Raw genomic sequence first — 18,316 nt, 5'->3', positions numbered from 1 at the left:
AAAGCACACTGTGCTTCATTCACTGCAGTCTAAAGCACTTCCCAATTAAAAAAAAAAAAAAAAAAAAAAAAAAAAAAAAGGCAGTGTAAAATAAGTAGACCGGCACATAAAAGAGCAAAGCACATGGCTTGGAGTGGGGCTCCTAGGTAGTCTTTTAATATAAGTAGTAGAAGTATATATAAGTAGTTGCCCCAGAAACAGCACTTGCTTTTATGCTGGATGAATACCAATAGTAGCACTGTGGCTCTAATATCACTTCAGGGGCTCACTAGGACTGGTACCAGTGCAAAGTAAGACTTCCATTTCCCCTGGCCACATCCTTGAATAACATTTCTTGTCTTCCTGGCTGTGATATATCATGCCAGTACCTTATTCAGGCCTACAAAATGTCTCCTCCAGATCCCACATAAGGGTAGACAAAATCCCAAGACATGCTTTTGTGTTCACAGCATTGTTCTCCAAAACAAACCAAAAAACACATACAACACCTTTAGAGTTTTTATTTCTGAATAGTTTTATTTATTTTCTTAGAAATTACAAAGCAACTCTCTCCAGGAGAGCAAGGGAAAACAACCCAACCCTGAAATATTTCCAAGTAATTTTATTCCATATAAACACATAGCAAAGTTACATATTTCTTTCACATGCATGTACAAAAACATTTTAAGTAAAACATCCTTCACACATAACATGTGCATTAGTCTCAGAACTGAGCACATAATCTGATTGGCCTCACCTACCCTACCTAATCTTGTTTTCCTGTTTTCTTTTTAAATTGTACATTTCTATGCAGGAAACATCTCTTTTTCTGCACAGCATTATGCATATTCAAATTATCATGGATGGCCTTGGAATTAAATCACTAGGTAGCATAGTCTGACATACTGCTGTACACATAAGTTGTTACACTGCCACTTATACAGAGAACTTTACTGGATATCAGGCAAAACTCTTCAAAAGGAATAAAAAGGTATTGCTAGAGGGGAAAAGGAATATGATACACAGCACTCTCTCAACTAAAATCCTGTGTGATTCCTATGCAAAACACTTCAAAAGCCAAGTAATTTACAGATCTTGCTCTCCAAACTGATAGCAAAGTTCCTACCAATTTAAATCATGGCAAAAGAAATCACTGTAAGACGTCAATGCTACTGGATGTGGATATGGTCAATGCACAATACTCCCATTTTTCATCCACCCACTTTTCAAAAGAGAAAGGAGAAAGATGAAAGAACTGTAAAAACTGCAGACTGTTGAAGCAGGTGGGTCAGCGCAATGCTTCACCAGCCATCAGCAAGAAACAGCAACTGCGAAAACAGAGCTTCATTCCAACCCACTGCATAATCTCACTGTGGTTTAAAATTTGGGGATTACGTGGTCAATGAACACACCTCACTAGTTGCCCAAGGCTGCATTAACACCTAGCAAAATCTTGATTCATCAAAAGAGCATATAGTCTGTGTCTGACTTGTGAGCTAGTTTTAAATTTCACTATTTCATCAACACCACTGTAAATATAAGAACCACAAATGTTCAGAGGTGAAGGGCTCACCCAGAAGGTGAAGCTTCCACATGCATAAAAGGAAATGTCAAGCACACAAAAGTCAGCTGCAACCCTTAGCACAGTGGGGGAACAAGAGGTACAGCTATTACTCTGCCTTTATTTTTAAGTGTATAAGCAATGCTGATGGGTTTCTCAACCTTTGCATAAACATGCATCCCCAAGAGAATCAATAGCACTTCTCCCTTACACTGCAACAACACAGCTGATTCAAAAAACAGTGAATATGCACTGCATTTAAATACACTTGAGCACTCAGGCTTGGCTTGCTGTGGAGTGTGTTACAGGGTGAAATGGGTGTGGAAAAGGAATGTCAAATAAAAAAAAAAATCACAAAAGTTAAGACAGAACATCTGTACATGAACAATACATAAAAAGCACTTAAGATTAAGATTAACCCTTAGGAGGTTTAACCAAAGCCCTAAAGAACACTAGATTGTCACTTTTAGCCCACTTGAAATCTTGCAAATGAGCAAGCGATGCTGGCAGCAGTCACTTTGTCATTTGGCTCCCAAAAATAGTGCAATGGACTTTGCATAAATACCCTGGCTGCAAGTACACTACTACAAGAACCAGTTTGCAAAGCACCTACAGAGAAAGGCTCAATGACAGGTGTTCTCACACAGTGTCAAAGACACAAGAGGCAAATCAAGCTGAGCCTCAAGGCCCCATCCTGGCACTTTCTGTGTCTTGTGGGGATTGCTGGATCCGCTGGTTTAGCTGAGATGGGCAGCCTGCTCTTAGCCCTGTACTACCATTTGAACAGCAAGCTCTAGTAAATGTGCACAAAAGAAAAAGCACTGGCCCAGCAGGAGGAAGTCTCTGATTCCCATCCAGGAAAGGTTTAAGTCACATCACTTAACTCATACACTGACAGCATGGATGTCTTCAGCTGAGATAGTCAAGTTGAACTCACTTCATGGGCACACAAAGTAAAAATAGACCTTTCTAAAAATGCCATTCATTCAACCTGCTTTATATTTCTACTTCAAGGCCAAAAGGACAGTGACCAAAGAATGATTATTTCTATTCATCTGCAAGTGTGGCCCAAAGGAACAAGTTTAGATGCAGACATCTAAAGCTAAGTGAGAAGGTACCACCCCAAATGCCTTCCTTGGACCTGGACAGTTGAACAGCAGAGTTGTGTTGTTCTTTGTGATCAGCAGTTTTGTTTAAAATCTGTGTCATATAGGACATTTCCATGACCATCTAAGCATTCTCCAGCTAGAAACAGTCCAACTGAAGTGGAATAAAAGCTTGCAGCTCTCAGAAAACTCTGAATGCACCTTTTTCTTGCAGAGCAACTAAATCTCAAAGACACTTCTAAAAGGCAAATATTACTATTCTTTTTTACAGCTGAGAACACAGGGACATTGCAGCTTGGCTAATGGTGAGTCAGGGGGAATCAAAATAAAGATTTCCTGGTATGCTCTTCTACTACTGACTAGGCTTAAAATAGTGAGAATTTACCCCCCAGGAGAGACCTTTAAAGCTCTGATGGATAATTTTAACTCCATTGTCCATAAAAGCCTATGGTCACACATTCTTATTAGACATTGAGGAATTTTCTGTTTGGATTCCACTTCTATAAAATGGAAGAGAAATACAGCTAGGAAAAAAGAATTAAGGCCAGGCATGTTATACAGAAACAAAAATACTATGCCTGAAGCTCCTTCTTTCAAAAGATAAACCTGCAATTGTAAAGAGAAATGGTAGGTTTGGTAAATTTCCCTCAACCATCCCCAGGGGTTACAGGTATAAAGCCAGTTTAAGTGGCTGTTCATTCTTGATTCATGTTCATTCTAGCTCTTTTGAGAGAGAGACACACTGAATCAAGTTAAAGACTGAGTTGATCAACTGAGGATTGTGAAGAACAAAAAAAAATTCCATCAGTCAGCTGAGCCATAAAAGCAAGCAGCAAAATAGATTCTGTTTCAGACTAAGCTGTCACGATAACAACCTTGAATATGAAAGCTCAGCCAGCCTGAAGTTGCTGCACTCAGTTCAATGACAGCAAAGGAAAAGTTTGCATTGCCAATACAGGCTCACACCACTAGTAAAAGCTGTTTCATTCTCTCCACAAAACCACATCAATTTGCCTGAACAGATGATCAAGTAATCAACTAGGGAGTAAGCTCTGTTGGTCTTATTTCTAACAAGAAAGATTTGGTGGAGAATGTGAATGTCTTGGCTGCAGAAGAAATAGAACTGTGGCATTTAAAATTCTGAGAAACATGTACAAGACAGTCCTGTACCTTTCGGTCAACATATTTTGTTTTATTCAAGGAATGTCTCAGCAGAATTTCACAAGGGAAATTCTGTCCTGGTTGCCCAAAGGAACCCAAGTGTGCTGCTTTATCTTCAAAGACAGCCTTCTCAAAGTAAAAAAATCAGTCCTTTCTGACAAATAGAAATTACAGCAGGCATGACAGAAGGCCAGCACAGATGACTGAGGAACTCCTGACTGATCTCAAACACAAACAGAAAGGTACACAGAAATGGAAGTGAGGATGGGCTGGACAAGAGATATAGAGACACAACCCAAGTACGCAGAGCACATTAGGAAAGCCAAAGCTCAGCTAGAGATCAAACTGGTAAGAAGTAAGAAGAAGGGCTTCTTTAAGTACACTGGAAGCAAAAGGAAGGTTAAACAAAATATAGTTTACTGTTCAACAATGCAAACAATATGGTACCAAAGAATGCTTTTTGTACTTTCAGGCTCATGTATACAACATCTTTTTCACCTGTTTTCACTGTAAGTTCTGCTTGAAGGCCTGCCAGGTCCTCGAGCCTTCAAGCAGCATGTAGGAATAAAGCATTGACTACAGCAGAGGAAGACTGAGTTAGTGAGAACTTAGGCCCATTGAAACCAACAGGCTGAATGTGAAGGCACTGAGGGAGCTGGCTAATGGCACTGTGACACCACACTACAGCATCTTTGCTACATCATCATCATCACCAGTGACACCTCTCCAACTAATACAACCTGACTTAGGACTCTCTTGCTGCCCACAACAGTCAGCAAGCTGGTAGCCAGCACACTGAAGGAAATTATTGTTCCTCTTTACTCAGCAATTGCGAGATAGTGTTTGGAGAATGTAATTCATTTTTGTGCTCCCCCTTACAAGGGCACTGCAGTAGTTTCAGTGGAAGGTCTCAGAGCTGGTTTGGGGACTGGAGTACAGGACAAGTAAGGAGAGCTCAGGCAACTTGGTTTCTCCACATGTAAAAAGAGAAAAGGCTAGAAAGAGATCTCATTGTATATAATCCCTTAATAACTGGGTTAGAGAAGGCAGTCAGACTCTTCTCAGAGACGCACAATGACAGAATAAGAGGCAGTGAACACAAGCTGGAACATGGGAAATTCCAACTAGATGCAAATATATTCTTTTACTTACTGTGATAGTTGCCAGATACAGGAAAATGTTGCCCAGAGAGATTTGGTATCACCATCCTTGTAGATACTCAAAACTCATATGGATAAAGCCCTTAGCAACCTGCTCTAACTGGCTGAGATCTGAATAGGAGGCTGGAGTAGAAATGACACAAGGTCCCTTTAATCCAAAGTATTCAACAGTTCTGTAACTTAGAAAATCTCCTCACAATTACTTTTCACTGGCACGTTCCTCATTAATCTGCCAAAGCAAGCCATGCCACCATCAAATGTAAAGGGTGATCTTCAGTCTCATGAATCAGGATGGAGTACAGAAGCCAGCAAAGAGGGGAGCTACACATCAAACCTCTCATAGTAATTTTATGCAGGTCCCTCACACACCAGGGTCAGCCCTGTGCTAGAATCATCACAGTACTCCACTAGTTCCTTTCAAGTGTCTGTTGCACACTATCAGGACTACATAAAAACACTATTCCTTTTCACATCTTCTTCATCTTTTTCTTGCAGCGCTGGTTGAAGACAGGTGAGGATCCCATCAGGCTGTCAGCAGAATGAGAACCGTAGCTGCTCTCAGAGCCATTGGGGCTTTGTGGCATCCCAGCTTCACTCATGCCTGACATTGGTTCCTCAAAGACATCACTGCCTAGAACCCCGTGGCCATGTACATTAGCCTCCTCATTTTCCTGTGGCTCCATTTTCACCTGTGCCAAATTCCACAGTGGGGAAGCATTCACCTCAGCCCCTGGAGAAGGAAAAAGCAAACAGCAGTAACTGAGTAAAAAGATAAATCACAAACAGTACGCAGATACAAGGGACAGCGGCAAAAGTAAAGATGGAGCAAAAGCAAAGCCACAGGTTAACTACGCTGCGGGAAAACAAAACACACCAAGCACTGTGATCAATAAAAAAATATCTGTTGACTTATTTAATAGTTCAGCAATTACCACTGCAAAAAATATGATTGCATCCTTTCACTGTTAGCCTCCATGTGATTTTCTTCATGAGAAACAACTCCACATCACTCTCCAGAAGAAGTGTCCCAGCAGCAATGAGTACACCAACAGCACATGGACTAGACCCTGCGTAAGCAGGGCTTTTAGGCAGTCCAGAAGTCATTATGAGGTCCTTGCAACTGTCAGACAGCCTGGGCTTCTGCAGGGGAGGTGAAGTGAGTGGGCAGAGGACTAGGTAGATGAACAGTCCCAAATACCACTTTCAGCACTGAAATGCAGGGGCATCAAAGCTGCAGTCAGCCACCTGCCTGCCTGCCTCCTTCTACTCAACACCCACAGGTCTCATCCCATCCTTCAGAGAGCAGAAAGAAACCCTTTTGGCTCAACCTCATAGATGCCCTGCTGGGAAATAGCTCCCCTCACCTCACTTTTTTATAAAACATTTCTGGACTAGTGTGCAATCTGAGCACTGACCGAGGATTTTCTGTACAAGATTACCAAACCATATTCCTTGATAATAGCAAATGTTTTCTCCCCAAGAGAAGTAATTACAGATTGCATTATATCTGTTTAAGTTTAAAGTGAGACAAAAATCCTATTAAAAACACACTAACTGGTCTCCTTGCTGAGATGGGCATAAACAGACCAGAACTGAATAAACTGTGAAATCTTCTCTCTCTTGTGTGGGGTTAAGCTCACATGGAAAATTAAAAAAACACCAAAACCAAAATCCCAATCAACCAAAAAACAAAAAGAACAGAAAAGACCCACTAAAAAAGCAAGAAGCAAAATAGGAAACCATTTTAATAAACTTCACTTTCCAAACCATCTTCAACCATTTTCCTAACTTCATGTCTTAAAGAGTATGGCTACATTTTGAAAGCACAACCAAAGCTCTTGTCCTAAGCCAAACCTATGACCATTCTCTATTATCAGTATACTAGTAACAATAGGCCATTATAAGAAGAAATTACAAAGAGAACAATGTTCCAGAATGTGTCTGTGCCAAAAATTCTCCTTTATGAAGAAGTCAAGAATCTTTTCCAGATCAGCTTAGCCAAAAACAAGGTTTACGAGACCTTTTTGATAACACAGCCTACATTAGCTCAGTTGCCTTAATGGAAGTCCTTCCTATGTCAATCATAAATAAATGCATCTCTCTCAACAACAATGGACACATCATTAAAATGCTGTCCAGTGTTACAGCTCCAGTCTACATAATAATCAAAGGTGCTCACTAAACTAAACTGTGTCTTTCCTTCATCAGTTGCTCTTCATCGCTCAGCCTTGTTCCTTTTCAGCTCCGTCACCTGCCACTAAGAGTGTCACTAATGACTAAAATTACTTAAGCATCAACAAAGGATGTTTCATCTTCAAAGCACTTTAACTTCAAAGTACTTCAGAAATAAGCTAATCTTGACGTTATCCTGAGACGCAGAGGAACGGGGAACAATTTTGGCTCCATTTGTCCAACTGCAATGAAAGTAAGCAGCCAGCTCACAACTGCAAAGTCAGACATCCACAAAAACACAGGAAGAACATGGAAAGCTGTAATGAAGTTTTGCCCTCAGACACTGAGGCCTCGCTGCCCTCCCTGCAGGGTTCACACCTGCATTTTGAGATGGCAGTGGTCTAATTGCAGCAGCTTTTTCTTGCTCCTTAGGATATTTCAACTCTCCAGTCTGCCCAGGTCTAGAGGAACTTCTCACAGATGAAATTTCCAAAGGCTCTTGTGAAGTGAAGAGGGATTTTCAGGGAGGAACAAAGCACTTGTATTCTTAATTAGAAAACAACAATTCTGTATCAGAGAAGCAAGAGGCATTTTAATATACAGCTAGTGTGCTAACCTCTTGGTTTCAAAGTGGTAGATGCTAATACAAAGCCTTCCAGATTAATCACTTGCAACCCTGGATGAGCCAGAGGAATCTGCTGCTCCTTCTCCGACAATACTGCAAACAGTTTACATTTCAGAGATGACATGGGAATCAGTATGAGCTTTTAGAAAAAAATTAGATGGATTTATGTTTCTTAAAACTCGTAATAATGCAAAAAAACTAATGGACTTAAAGTTATACTCTAACCTCAGTATATATGCTACTTAGCTTAGGGTTAATAGGAGGACAAGCTTCATTGTTTTTTAACCAGATTTTTAAGTGAAATAGTTATTATTGCAGGGACTTCCAGAGTTCAGACGGTTCTATGCAAAATCAAAACTGCTCTTTTTCATTCCAGCATGTTCAGTTTCATTGAACAGTGAAGGGAATGAAACTTCTATGTACATACAGAGCAGGCACAGCCATAGCAGATTCTCCCATGCTTGCCACCACTGTGCTTCAATGTCACCAAGGGATGGCACTTTGAGGAAAAGAGTGGTCTCCACAACTGCACTAATTCACTCAGCGTTTCACTTTCCATGGCCTCGGCCAGGTACAGCAGACTTTGGGGTACAGACACTAGGAGGGATTCCCAGGAGCCCATCTCACATAAGTCACTGATAAGCTTTCATAAAACAGTGACTGTCATTACCAGGGTAATTTCTGAATATAGAGGACATCACCAAGTACCATTCATATTTCCAGAATTCATTCAGTGCCTAAGCTATGTAAGAACACGGCTTTCAAGTTTGCAGGAATACGAATCTCTGACACAAATCCAAACCTAACCAGGGGAAACAAGATCACACGGAACTGCTGAAAGACTGTTTCCAGGAGAAGCAAGAAACCCCTACCTGAAGTCTGTGGGGAAGCTTCTACTTCCAAATTGGCAGAGAAGCGCTCACTTTGAGCTGCAAGAACTCCAACAGGCAAAGACTGGTCACCAGAAGCCAGATCTCCTTCCAGCTCTTCACTTATGGGGAAAGTAATATCACTAAGAGGTTCCTCCTTAATCTTCACAGGTTTTGTGTCTTCTGCTGCCTTTTCAGGGTTGACAGTCTTCTCATATTCTTCAGAGAGCTGCTTGCTAACCTGTCAAAGATCAGCAGGTGAAAAAGAGGCCAGAAAGGTGAGAGTGACTCCAGAGGCTCTGATGGCAATTACACTGCAGTGCACTCTGCTCCATGAACATTATTAACATCTGACCTGAATGAACAAGTAAACAACTTACCAGCTACAAAAGAGAGTATTTTTTCCCCTTTAAGTGCACCTTCTGTGCTTTAACAAGGGACTTTAAAGAGAGTTTTAATCCACTAACATCTGACTGATAAATATGAGCACCATTATTTTATAAACAGAGATGATGAGGCTCAGAAATTTAAACAGCATGAAACAAAAGCAAAATGTCTCAGTCTTACTCTTTGGTTTTACCTATAAGACTGTCCCCATCCTCCAGTAACAAATTCACCCCAGCATTAAAAACCAAGCACTTCAGATCTTCAACAGCCCTGTAGTCCTCACTGAGCAAAGCCAGAGTATATTCTGCCAGATTCACAGCAAAAAACACAAGTTTTCTCCAGTTAGAGAAGTGAAAAAAAATACAGGAATGGGATTTAGAACTACACTGTACTTCCAGAAATTTAACAATTAAATAAACAATGAAATTTAAACATTTCAGATTTCATCTGCTTCTAACAAATACTTGTTTATACAACTAACACCCAACAGTCAGTGACCTGTGCTCAGGAAAATCGCAAGACTTTTTAACAGCAGAAGCAAGGAGGAAAAAGAATAGCAATGCCTATTTCCCCCTTCAAGACATACTTCCAAATAAAGAGGCTACTGTGGACCTCAGTCCTGCATAAAGAACAATGATTGTTAAGACGATGATCAACTGCAGGGTGTGAGTGAGCTGCAGCAGCAGAATGATGCAGAAAACGATCCAGATTCCAAAAGGATACAACATCTGAACAATAACATTTGAACAAAAACAGAACTAGTATTTTGAGCAGGAATGTTTCTAACAAAGACAACTCTTTAGGATGTTATTTTTATATAAGAAATTAGTGACAACAAGCTGTGTGACAACTCAGATCAGCAAAATACTACCCTACACTCCTAAAGCTTAAGGAAGTCACTCCTTGCTTAAGTGAACACAAACCACTCTACAGCCTAGAAATTTATGTTTGCTTACATGTTTTCCAAAATGTTAACCCATCAAATATCCTACTAGAGGAGAAAATTCAGTTCCTCAATCAGTTCTGATTTTAACTCTACTTAATAATTTTGACTGGGTAATTCAAGAGCTGGGGTACTCTTCTTAAATTCATGCAAGCCATCAGTAGAGCATTCTTGGTCTCACTAGGAAGACAAATAAGGGGCTCTGTCTTCCAGTCAAAAAGTTCCTGTTCTCTTTCCTTTGATGACTCCTCTCCACACCCAGGAGATTTCCAGTAAGATTTCCCCTCAGTAAGACTCAGGACTTGTCCCAGGAATAAGCAACTGTACTGGGGTTACATTTCTTGTGCTGCCAGGTCCCTAATGCTCTTTTCACCTGTAGCATGTAGCTGTGGTAATCCTTGATGCGGTGCTGCCAGAACTTCTGCAGTGAGAGCACGCTGCCAATGCCCACTTCGTGGAAGACCTGCTCCATGATGTCAGGGAAAGGGGTGTGCCCGAGCCGAGCCTCTCGATCCACAGCAAAGCGCAGCAGCTTGGTGAACTTGAGGCAGTACTCGTGAGCAATGTCTGTCAGGGTCTCCAAGACACTCTCGTTGGCGCACTCAAAGCCCGTGTGCGCCAGGATGGTGGCCATCGACTGGTACAGAAGCTGCCGGCAGGAGGACCAACTCAGCTCTGTCACTGGCTCCCCTTTTCCTCTGAAAAACAGAAAAGACAAAAAATAGCACACTTTCAAAAACCTGAAGGACTGTATCAATTGATGAGATACTGTCAACAATAAGGTGATGTACAAAGGGAAGGCAGGGGGTTTGGCGCTTTCCACAGCTTCTGTTACATATGAACACCACCTAATAAGTGTTTATCTGCTTTTCCTTCTTCTCCTCCCTCCAAATCAGCACTTCCAAGTTTCATTTTCCCTTCTAATGCCACAAGTTTCTTTGGGTGATTCATGAATGTGGGATGCAAATCTTCTGAACCCTTAAGTATCTCCCTTCCCACCCAAGAGCTTTTCTCCTGAAGATGTGAATTATATGGGTCCTTGACACAAACAAAAAAAGGCATTTTAAATAACATGGATGCAAGTAATTTCCCCTCTCAGTTAATTACATTGCTCCTCCTTATTATCTCTGATGTCACTGGCCTAATAGTCAGATACAAAGGCTTCTGGGATAGACAAGATTGGAATTTCTAAAGCAAAAGACATACATGAAAAAGCAAGAAATGGGACACACATCCATTTCATAGAGGTACACTGTAACCAAAAAGACTGTTTCTCTGCTCTCATCTTCAGTAGTCACCAAGCATGTCACTGAAAGAAGTATCCCCATATACAATCTAAGATGCAAACACCAGGCCCTGGGAGGAGGTCTGGAGAAGTTTGCCCATAAAGCACCATTGTCTGGTCTTGGGTTTAAGACCACCGTTCTCTGTTGCTAAGCAGAAAGTAGTGACTACACAGGATGGAGGAGATGGAGAACAGCTGACATGAGCAGTTCAAACATCATTCATTGACTTATAGTCAGCCAACCAAATGTTTTATCAACATGAGTTAACATGTTGATAAAAACTCCCTAGAGGAGTTAAGGCAAGGCCTCTGATAGAGAAACATATATCTACCAGATTTATCAACTTACAATTAAGTGTGTGTAATCTATTTGCCCATATCAGTAACATGGACTTCAAATGCTGATGTCAAAAAATCAAATTCCATTACTGCTAAGTATGATACTCATACACTTTTTTACACTCCATTCAGCACCAAGGGCAGAAGTGAGCTAACAATTTCACTCTCCATTTGTTACTGATCATTTTCTCCCAACATCTTCCACATTGCACTGGGAGAGTCTCCTCGCTGTTACCCTAGATCGCCTGCATCACCACACACTCTTTCTAGTAGAAGGACCTGATTTAACAGCACACAGACAGTACTGATGGCTTGTTAAAGTTCTCACTACTCTATCTCTCCAACAATTCATGAGGTACCCTTCAGTCTCACTGAGAAGCTAGGCCACAGAGCCTCAGCTTCCCCTGATCCTCAGAGCTGACACACAGAAAACACAGCAGTAAAACCACTGAAACACAGCAGTAAAAAAGTGAAGATGAGCGAAAAGGAAGGTGAAACTTCGAGCTATCAGGATGAAGATTATTCATTTTAAAGAATGCCAGCACAACACTTCTTGATTATTCAAATAGAGGGGGAATCACACTATATTAAGAGTGGCATATGATCACATTTCTAAGTAGATACTGAGAACAGTATCTGAATCTCAGGTCATAGATTCATCCCAGCTATTAATTGATGGAAAATTATTAGCATCCTGATTTCTACTCAATTATGTAACTACTGTGCATAGCAGACAGCAGGCACCCTGACAAGATGAATTAAAAGATAATCAGTTTCTTTATAAAACAAGTGTTACCCATACTAGTTTTACATCTCACTCACTCCCCCTGCAACTCAGCAGCAGAATTCTGAAGTTCACGAACAGCCATATGTCTCACACAACACCAGGATTAAGAGTTTACAACAGAAATTAACAACCACCAAAGAAAATCAACTAGAAAACAATCTTAAAATTCATGTCTATAAAAAAATAATCTCTTTTTTTATATAAAGGATATACCTAGCTGTCCAGCAGCCAGCAGTGGAGACCATCTTATGCTATAAAAACTGAATGCCATGCTTCTATTAATACAGAGACATTCACTAAAAACACTGTGGACAAACTTAAATTACACATATTTTGGCAATCCCACACAGGATACTTCGCCACTTGCAAAGTAGATTAAAAACCATTCAGTAATGCATATCATTGCTCAGAAGAGCAGAGAATATTGTGTCTCTTTTACACTCCTAGAGGAAAAGAAACTAAGTGTGAGCATTAAAATGCAGCTAGGTCACTATGCTGGAAGGCATATAATCAACTTGAAATCTAATCAATTAAAGACAAAGAGGAAAGATATTTCAGGTACTGTACTCAAATCCAAATCTCCATCTCTTGCTCTTGGTAATGCCAGTCAATTTGATTTTGTTTTCCTTATGTTTTCTTCTCTTGTTTTCCTGTTCCTTATAATAAACAACAGATAAATATGATTAAAAGCCAGAACAGAGAGCAAAAACTGAAATATTATTGTGGATGTTAATAGAAACCAATAACAAAAATAATGTTTCTTCATCTCCTTTAATTTCCAGGTATCCTCTGGTAAGAATCCATATGAACAAAAACAGTCATATAGATACATTTATGTTGAAAGCAGTTATCTAATGTCAAGCCTTCCCAAAAAGGACAAGCAAATTTCTTCTTTTCCATGATGATCATAGCTAAAGAGCCTTTGTCTTAGATTTCATCCAGATACTCAGCACCAAAAAAGCACCCATCCAGATATTATCATTATGCAGAATGCCACCCTCTGCAGCACTTAGCTCTTTTCCTGAAAGGCTCAGTCATATATCCACAAGTAAACATGAGTGCCTTAATCCCTGAAGTTTTGTCACCAGAGTTTAATAGGATGGGGAATTAGGCCTGTGACATGGAGGCAATCTCCTCTACAGAATATATAGTATGAAATTTATCACAAATACTGGACAACTTGCCACTCTTCAATTTTGTATTTCTAACAGAGTGTTATATATTGTATATATGGGTTACCAACACTAAATGATGCTCCAAACAGAAATCTACCTGTCAAGCTACAAATTCATTAGACCCAAAGGCCAGCCTTCTCCCACCACCAAAAACATGCACAACTTTACAACAGAAGACATGAAAATAGTGTCCATTTATACCAATCAGACTTATTTTCTGATTTAGTCAGTTTTCAGAGCTCACAAAAGGCCCGCTTTCTGTGTGTCAGTTAAATGACAGTGAGCCACCCCACAAAGGCAGCACAAGCTCCTCTCCTGTAGGGCAGTTTTTCTTAGAGGGAAGGAGAGCTCATGGTTCCTTTCTCATGTAACTGTCTTCAGGACACAGGCTAGGACAGCACAAGGATCAGCAGGTTCAATCAAGTACAGGAATAGATCGAAGTGCCCTGCTCCCTCCTAGGTGAGCATAAGCCAGCAGCAGATGGAGGGAGGGACTGCTTTTCCTATGAACAGAACAATCTGATGAAACATTACACTGTGAAGTTGAATTTCTACCAAATGAGCTGCAACAAGGCTGCTTTAGAGCCATTTTCCCAAAGGAGTAAAATAAAGGAGAACATTGTACAAACAAGATCCACTAGTAAGAAAGAGCACCAAAGAACACAGCACACTAACTCAAACCAGAAAGCTGTTTTCTTTCAGGAAAGAGCCTTTTTACACCTCATCCTGGGAAAGTCTCTTTTTAAATACCTCTGCTACATCTACAGAAGGCTGCACAGGTATGAAAAAAAATACTCAATAGATAACGGCAAAAATAAATTGGATCTCAGTGGCATAACCCAGACCAGTCAGCTTAGAAATGGACTCAGCCAAAGCACTTAGATCATCAGGGGAAGTGCCTCCTGCCCACTTTAATTACCACTGCTCCAAATCCTTCCCTACATTAAAAATGCTATCCCACTGACATGTACTCCTCTGCTTCTGTACAGATATTTCTTCACTACAAGTCCTTCTGCCAAGAGCTGTCTTCCCATTACAAGCTCCCAGTTTTGTTTACAGATTACCTTTTAAGGCAATCCAACGTGGTCAGGAATGCAAATGACCAAATGAGTGAGAAAATCTGTTAAGAACCCAACCATGCACACACAAGAAGAAGCACATGAGAAGGTCAGGCTTCTTTTGAAGATGGATGCATGCTAATCTGAGGAAGCTGAGCAGAGAAGATGGAAAAGTTAGCAGCTGTTATATGGTAAGAGTCCTCTGTCAAAATGGTAGTTTCAAGTCTACAGTTCCTTACTCATTCTTCATCAATTATACTTTAAGCTTCTTTTCTATTTCTACACTAAGCAAAACCAAATGTTAATCCCTTATTGTGCATTCCAAGAACTGTAACATCACCAAGACCAGATGGTACTTCATCCAAGAATATTAAAGGAATGCAAGGATGAAATAGTTGAATAGCTGTGGTGAGTCTCCTCCTGCTTTAAACTGCCTTGGCCCATGAGGACAAGAAGACAGAAAATGTAAAAACATTTTCTTTAATACCTTCAGAAGAGATGTGGAAAACTGCAGGCTGGGAAGCATGGATATATTTTGGTGCATCAGGGAAATTCAAAGAACTAGAGGACACACAAGTAAACATGTTATGCTCAGAAAGAACCCAGAGAACTTTTTTTTAACTGTAAAACCAGCTTCACAAACCTATCAGAGTCCTCCAAATCTATCAACAAGCAAGTAAATCAGAGATCTCCACTCTGGAGTCCAGGTCCTCCCTGGGGGATCTGTGCCAGAATCAACATATTTTTTATCATGATTTTTTAACATATTTATAAACAGTCTGGAAAACTGTAGGAAAGGAACAGTGTACTAATTATAAAACCATTGTTAGTAAAGACTTTGGAGGATTGATAAGACCAAATCAACTCAAAAATAGCCATAAATTAAGCTCTGTCTCTTCCTCATCATACAAGGAGGTAAGGGTTACATATGGGGCAGAGGAAAACCAAAACCAATTCAGGAGATAACAAAATAAAAGACAAGAGGACAGTATGTCAAAGAATGAAAATGAGTAACAGGGAAACAGAAGAGGTCAGGCCTACATTAACTAAACCTGTGTTCTGATTCAGGCTGGCAACTCTTCCTTTCTTCCCCTATCTAAATGTACCTACACACTACTTCTCAGACCCAGGCTACTGACCAAAAAAACTGACTTAAAATATGGATTAATCCAAATACTGTAATTCTGACAAATGTACTTCAAAGGCAGCACAGAATTAAGCACTATTATGTTTTATTAAGGGGAAGAATGTTCTTGCTTTAATTTGACTTTACACACTCAGAAGCATCAGCAAATCATAGAACTTCATTTTTGCTACGAGAACAGCACCTATAAAACAGCTACTATTCTTAATTAATGTGTCTCAAAAGAGTTAGGAACAAACATGCAACAACAACTCAAAGCCTTCCCCCTGGAAAAGCATATATGTGTTTGGGTTAGCAAGCACACAATTAAATTCTAGAATATGCTGCAGCTCATTATAAATCCACTCTGTCAACCACAAAACATTTCATTTCAAAACTCTCTCCAGTTTCCACAACGTAGTCCTTACACTCCCCCACGTGGCTGACCACTAAATAACATTTCTTTACCTGGACCCCAAAAACTCGGAAGGAACAACAAAAAGACAAAGCAGCCCTCAAAACATGGCCAGAGCCATAGTAAACAACTTCAAGCTGAAGCCACTGAGGAGGACAGAAGAGAACACTACTTCTCAGTTCTACAAACCACAGGACCACAGTGCAGGAGTCACAGGCTCTGACTACTCTCACAAAATCGTGTTTCCCTTCAGTCTCTGCTCTCTGCTAATTACTTTGTATCTTCTGATAAGGACGACGGTGTTCCTCCAGAAACAGCGCTAAAGGATCACTCTATTGTTCAGAGATACTCTGTTACCAAATGCAACACCTTTCAATAAAATTCATTTTATACGACCTCAGGCCATTAAAGATTTCAGTGGCACTAAACTGATAAATTACATTCCATTGATGCATATTTACCATTTTAAAAACTAGCATGTGTTATCCTTTCCCTCAAAATGTTCATTAGTGGACACAGTAGCAAGGATTAATGCCTTAATTTAAATGCACATAACCTACAAAGTACTGTAAGATATTGCAAGAAATGCAACACCTCCTTGTGAAATTAGTGCCTGTCAGAGGGATAGACAGGAAGTGGTGGCAATACTATTTAATCAAAGGCTGGCAGCAGAAGTAGAAGCAGTGCAAATTTTCTTTACACTTTCTCCAGCTGGTGGAGCCAGTAGGAGAGACAAGAATTCACTTGTGTTCATTTCCACCTCTGACTGGAAGACCACCAAATTGGGTGGAATGAGATAGTCACTGTGTCACAGGTCCTTGACCACCGAAATCTTACAAATACATTATCAAATCATCTTTTCAGAACCTATAGCTGAACAGCCTAAACCTAATCATGTGTTTTCTGGATTTGCAATTACAGTAACACAACTTTAGTTGTAAGTAATCTGAACAGAAGAGACTGCACATCCTGTAACTAAAACTGTCGAAATACCACTAACAAAACCATGCACACACATTTAGCGTAGCACTAACAAGACAGAAATCAGCACCACACATTCACATTTTACAGAGAGGAAGCAAAAGCAAGCAACATGCATGCTATTCACACAGGAAAAATCCAAGTATTTCCTTTCTAAAGCCTGTTTTATACTTTACATACAACTGCTTGACCCTTCAGCCTAAGGGAATCAACATAACTACATATATATTTCAGAACACTCAGCTTTCCTTCAGCCAAGAACTAACCTAAAGAAATACCAACACACCTGTAGAAATCACTCTCAGGGTCACTGTGCCTCAGCTGAAATGGCATTTTGGGGGTTTTGCTATCCAGAGGAAGCAGGTCATCAGGGAGAGGTGGGGAGGCAGGACAAGATGGCAGAGGTTCATTCTCTTCGGTTTTTATGCCCTCTGCTTGCTGCTGGTTTTGAGCCTGAGCCGCGGCGATGAGGCTGCGCAGCCGCCGGTTGTGCTGGATGAGCTGGATGGTGTGAATGGTGAGGCTGCAGGGCTCGGAGGGGATATCCAGCATGGTGGTGGGACGGGGCTTGTTCGCAGACGGCTGGTGCAGTGGAGGATCCTGGACTTCCACAGTGCGAAACTCACGCTGCAGCAGGTCAAAGGAGCTGCGGTTGGCCTGGTTGGAGGAAACCGGGATCTCGCCCCAGTATCGCAACATTTTTGCATAGGTTACCTGTCGTACTCAGAACCCTGAAGAAGGCTACCTAGTACTGCGGGTACAAAGGACCCTTGTTGCAGGGAAAAGCACTCTGGGCAGCAACAGACACAGGAGCTGGGATGACGCTCCAGCCAACTCAAGTTACGGCTGCCAAGCACGCTGTCGCTCAGTGCCTCGCTGAGCAGCGCAGTGTCCTCGACGGCATCAGGCTGCCACTCTGGCAGTTTACAGATCGCATCGCAGCTTTTCCTGAGGGCAGAAGGGGCAGAAACAAACACACTCGTGAGACGGAAATCGTTTCTGTGCGTAACAAGGGTTGGTGTGGACCCACCTGGGCCTCGCTGAGCGGGACCCGCGGCGTGGAGAAATTCCGGGGGCCGCACTCGCCCTCTTTCGCTCCCCAGGCCCGCGGCTCGCCCGCCCCCCGCCTACCCCTGGGCTCCGTTCCCCTTACGGCTGCCCAGCCGGAACTGCGTCCCGGTCCGCCACCG

At 41.2% G+C, this 18,316-nt stretch overlaps 1 protein-coding gene across 1 annotated transcript; it reads right to left on the bottom strand.

Annotated features, from left to right (window-relative positions):
- Positions 1-496: 496 nt before the first annotated feature.
- SUPT7L (SPT7 like, STAGA complex subunit gamma) lies at positions 497-18,230 on the bottom strand. The gene is made up of 4 exons (XM_068185540.1): positions 17,413-18,230; positions 10,337-10,661; positions 8,637-8,874; positions 497-5,697 (listed from the first exon to the last, which is right to left on the bottom strand). Exons 1-4 carry the CDS (start codon positions 17,823-17,825, stop codon positions 5,435-5,437), a joined length of 1,239 nt encoding a protein of 412 aa, XP_068041641.1. The 5' UTR covers positions 17,826-18,230; the 3' UTR covers positions 497-5,434.
- Positions 18,231-18,316: the final 86 nt, after the last annotated feature.

The sequence above is a fragment of the Anomalospiza imberbis genome, chromosome 3, assembly GCF_031753505.1.
Source record: "Anomalospiza imberbis isolate Cuckoo-Finch-1a 21T00152 chromosome 3, ASM3175350v1, whole genome shotgun sequence".
NCBI classification, from domain to species: domain Eukaryota; kingdom Metazoa; phylum Chordata; class Aves; order Passeriformes; family Viduidae; genus Anomalospiza; species Anomalospiza imberbis.
Note: the sequence above shows the minus strand (reverse complement) of the source record. Positions and strands in the feature narration are given on the sequence as shown.

What these genes read in the sequence shown, in the direction of transcription:
- SUPT7L (XM_068185540.1), bottom strand. Translation starts at nt 17,825, where the DNA reads ATGTTGCGATACTGGGGCGAGATCCCGGTTTCCTCCAACCAGGCCAAC. An exon ending in CCTGAGAGTGATTTCTACAG is followed by an intron (nt 10,662 to 17,412) that starts GTGTGTTGGTAT and finishes TCTGTTTTTCAG; the next exon opens with AGGAAAAGGGGAGCCAGTGA. An exon ending in ACCACAGCTACATGCTACAG is followed by an intron (nt 8,875 to 10,336) that starts GTGAAAAGAGCA and finishes GATCTTTGACAG; the next exon opens with GTTAGCAAGCAGCTCTCTGA.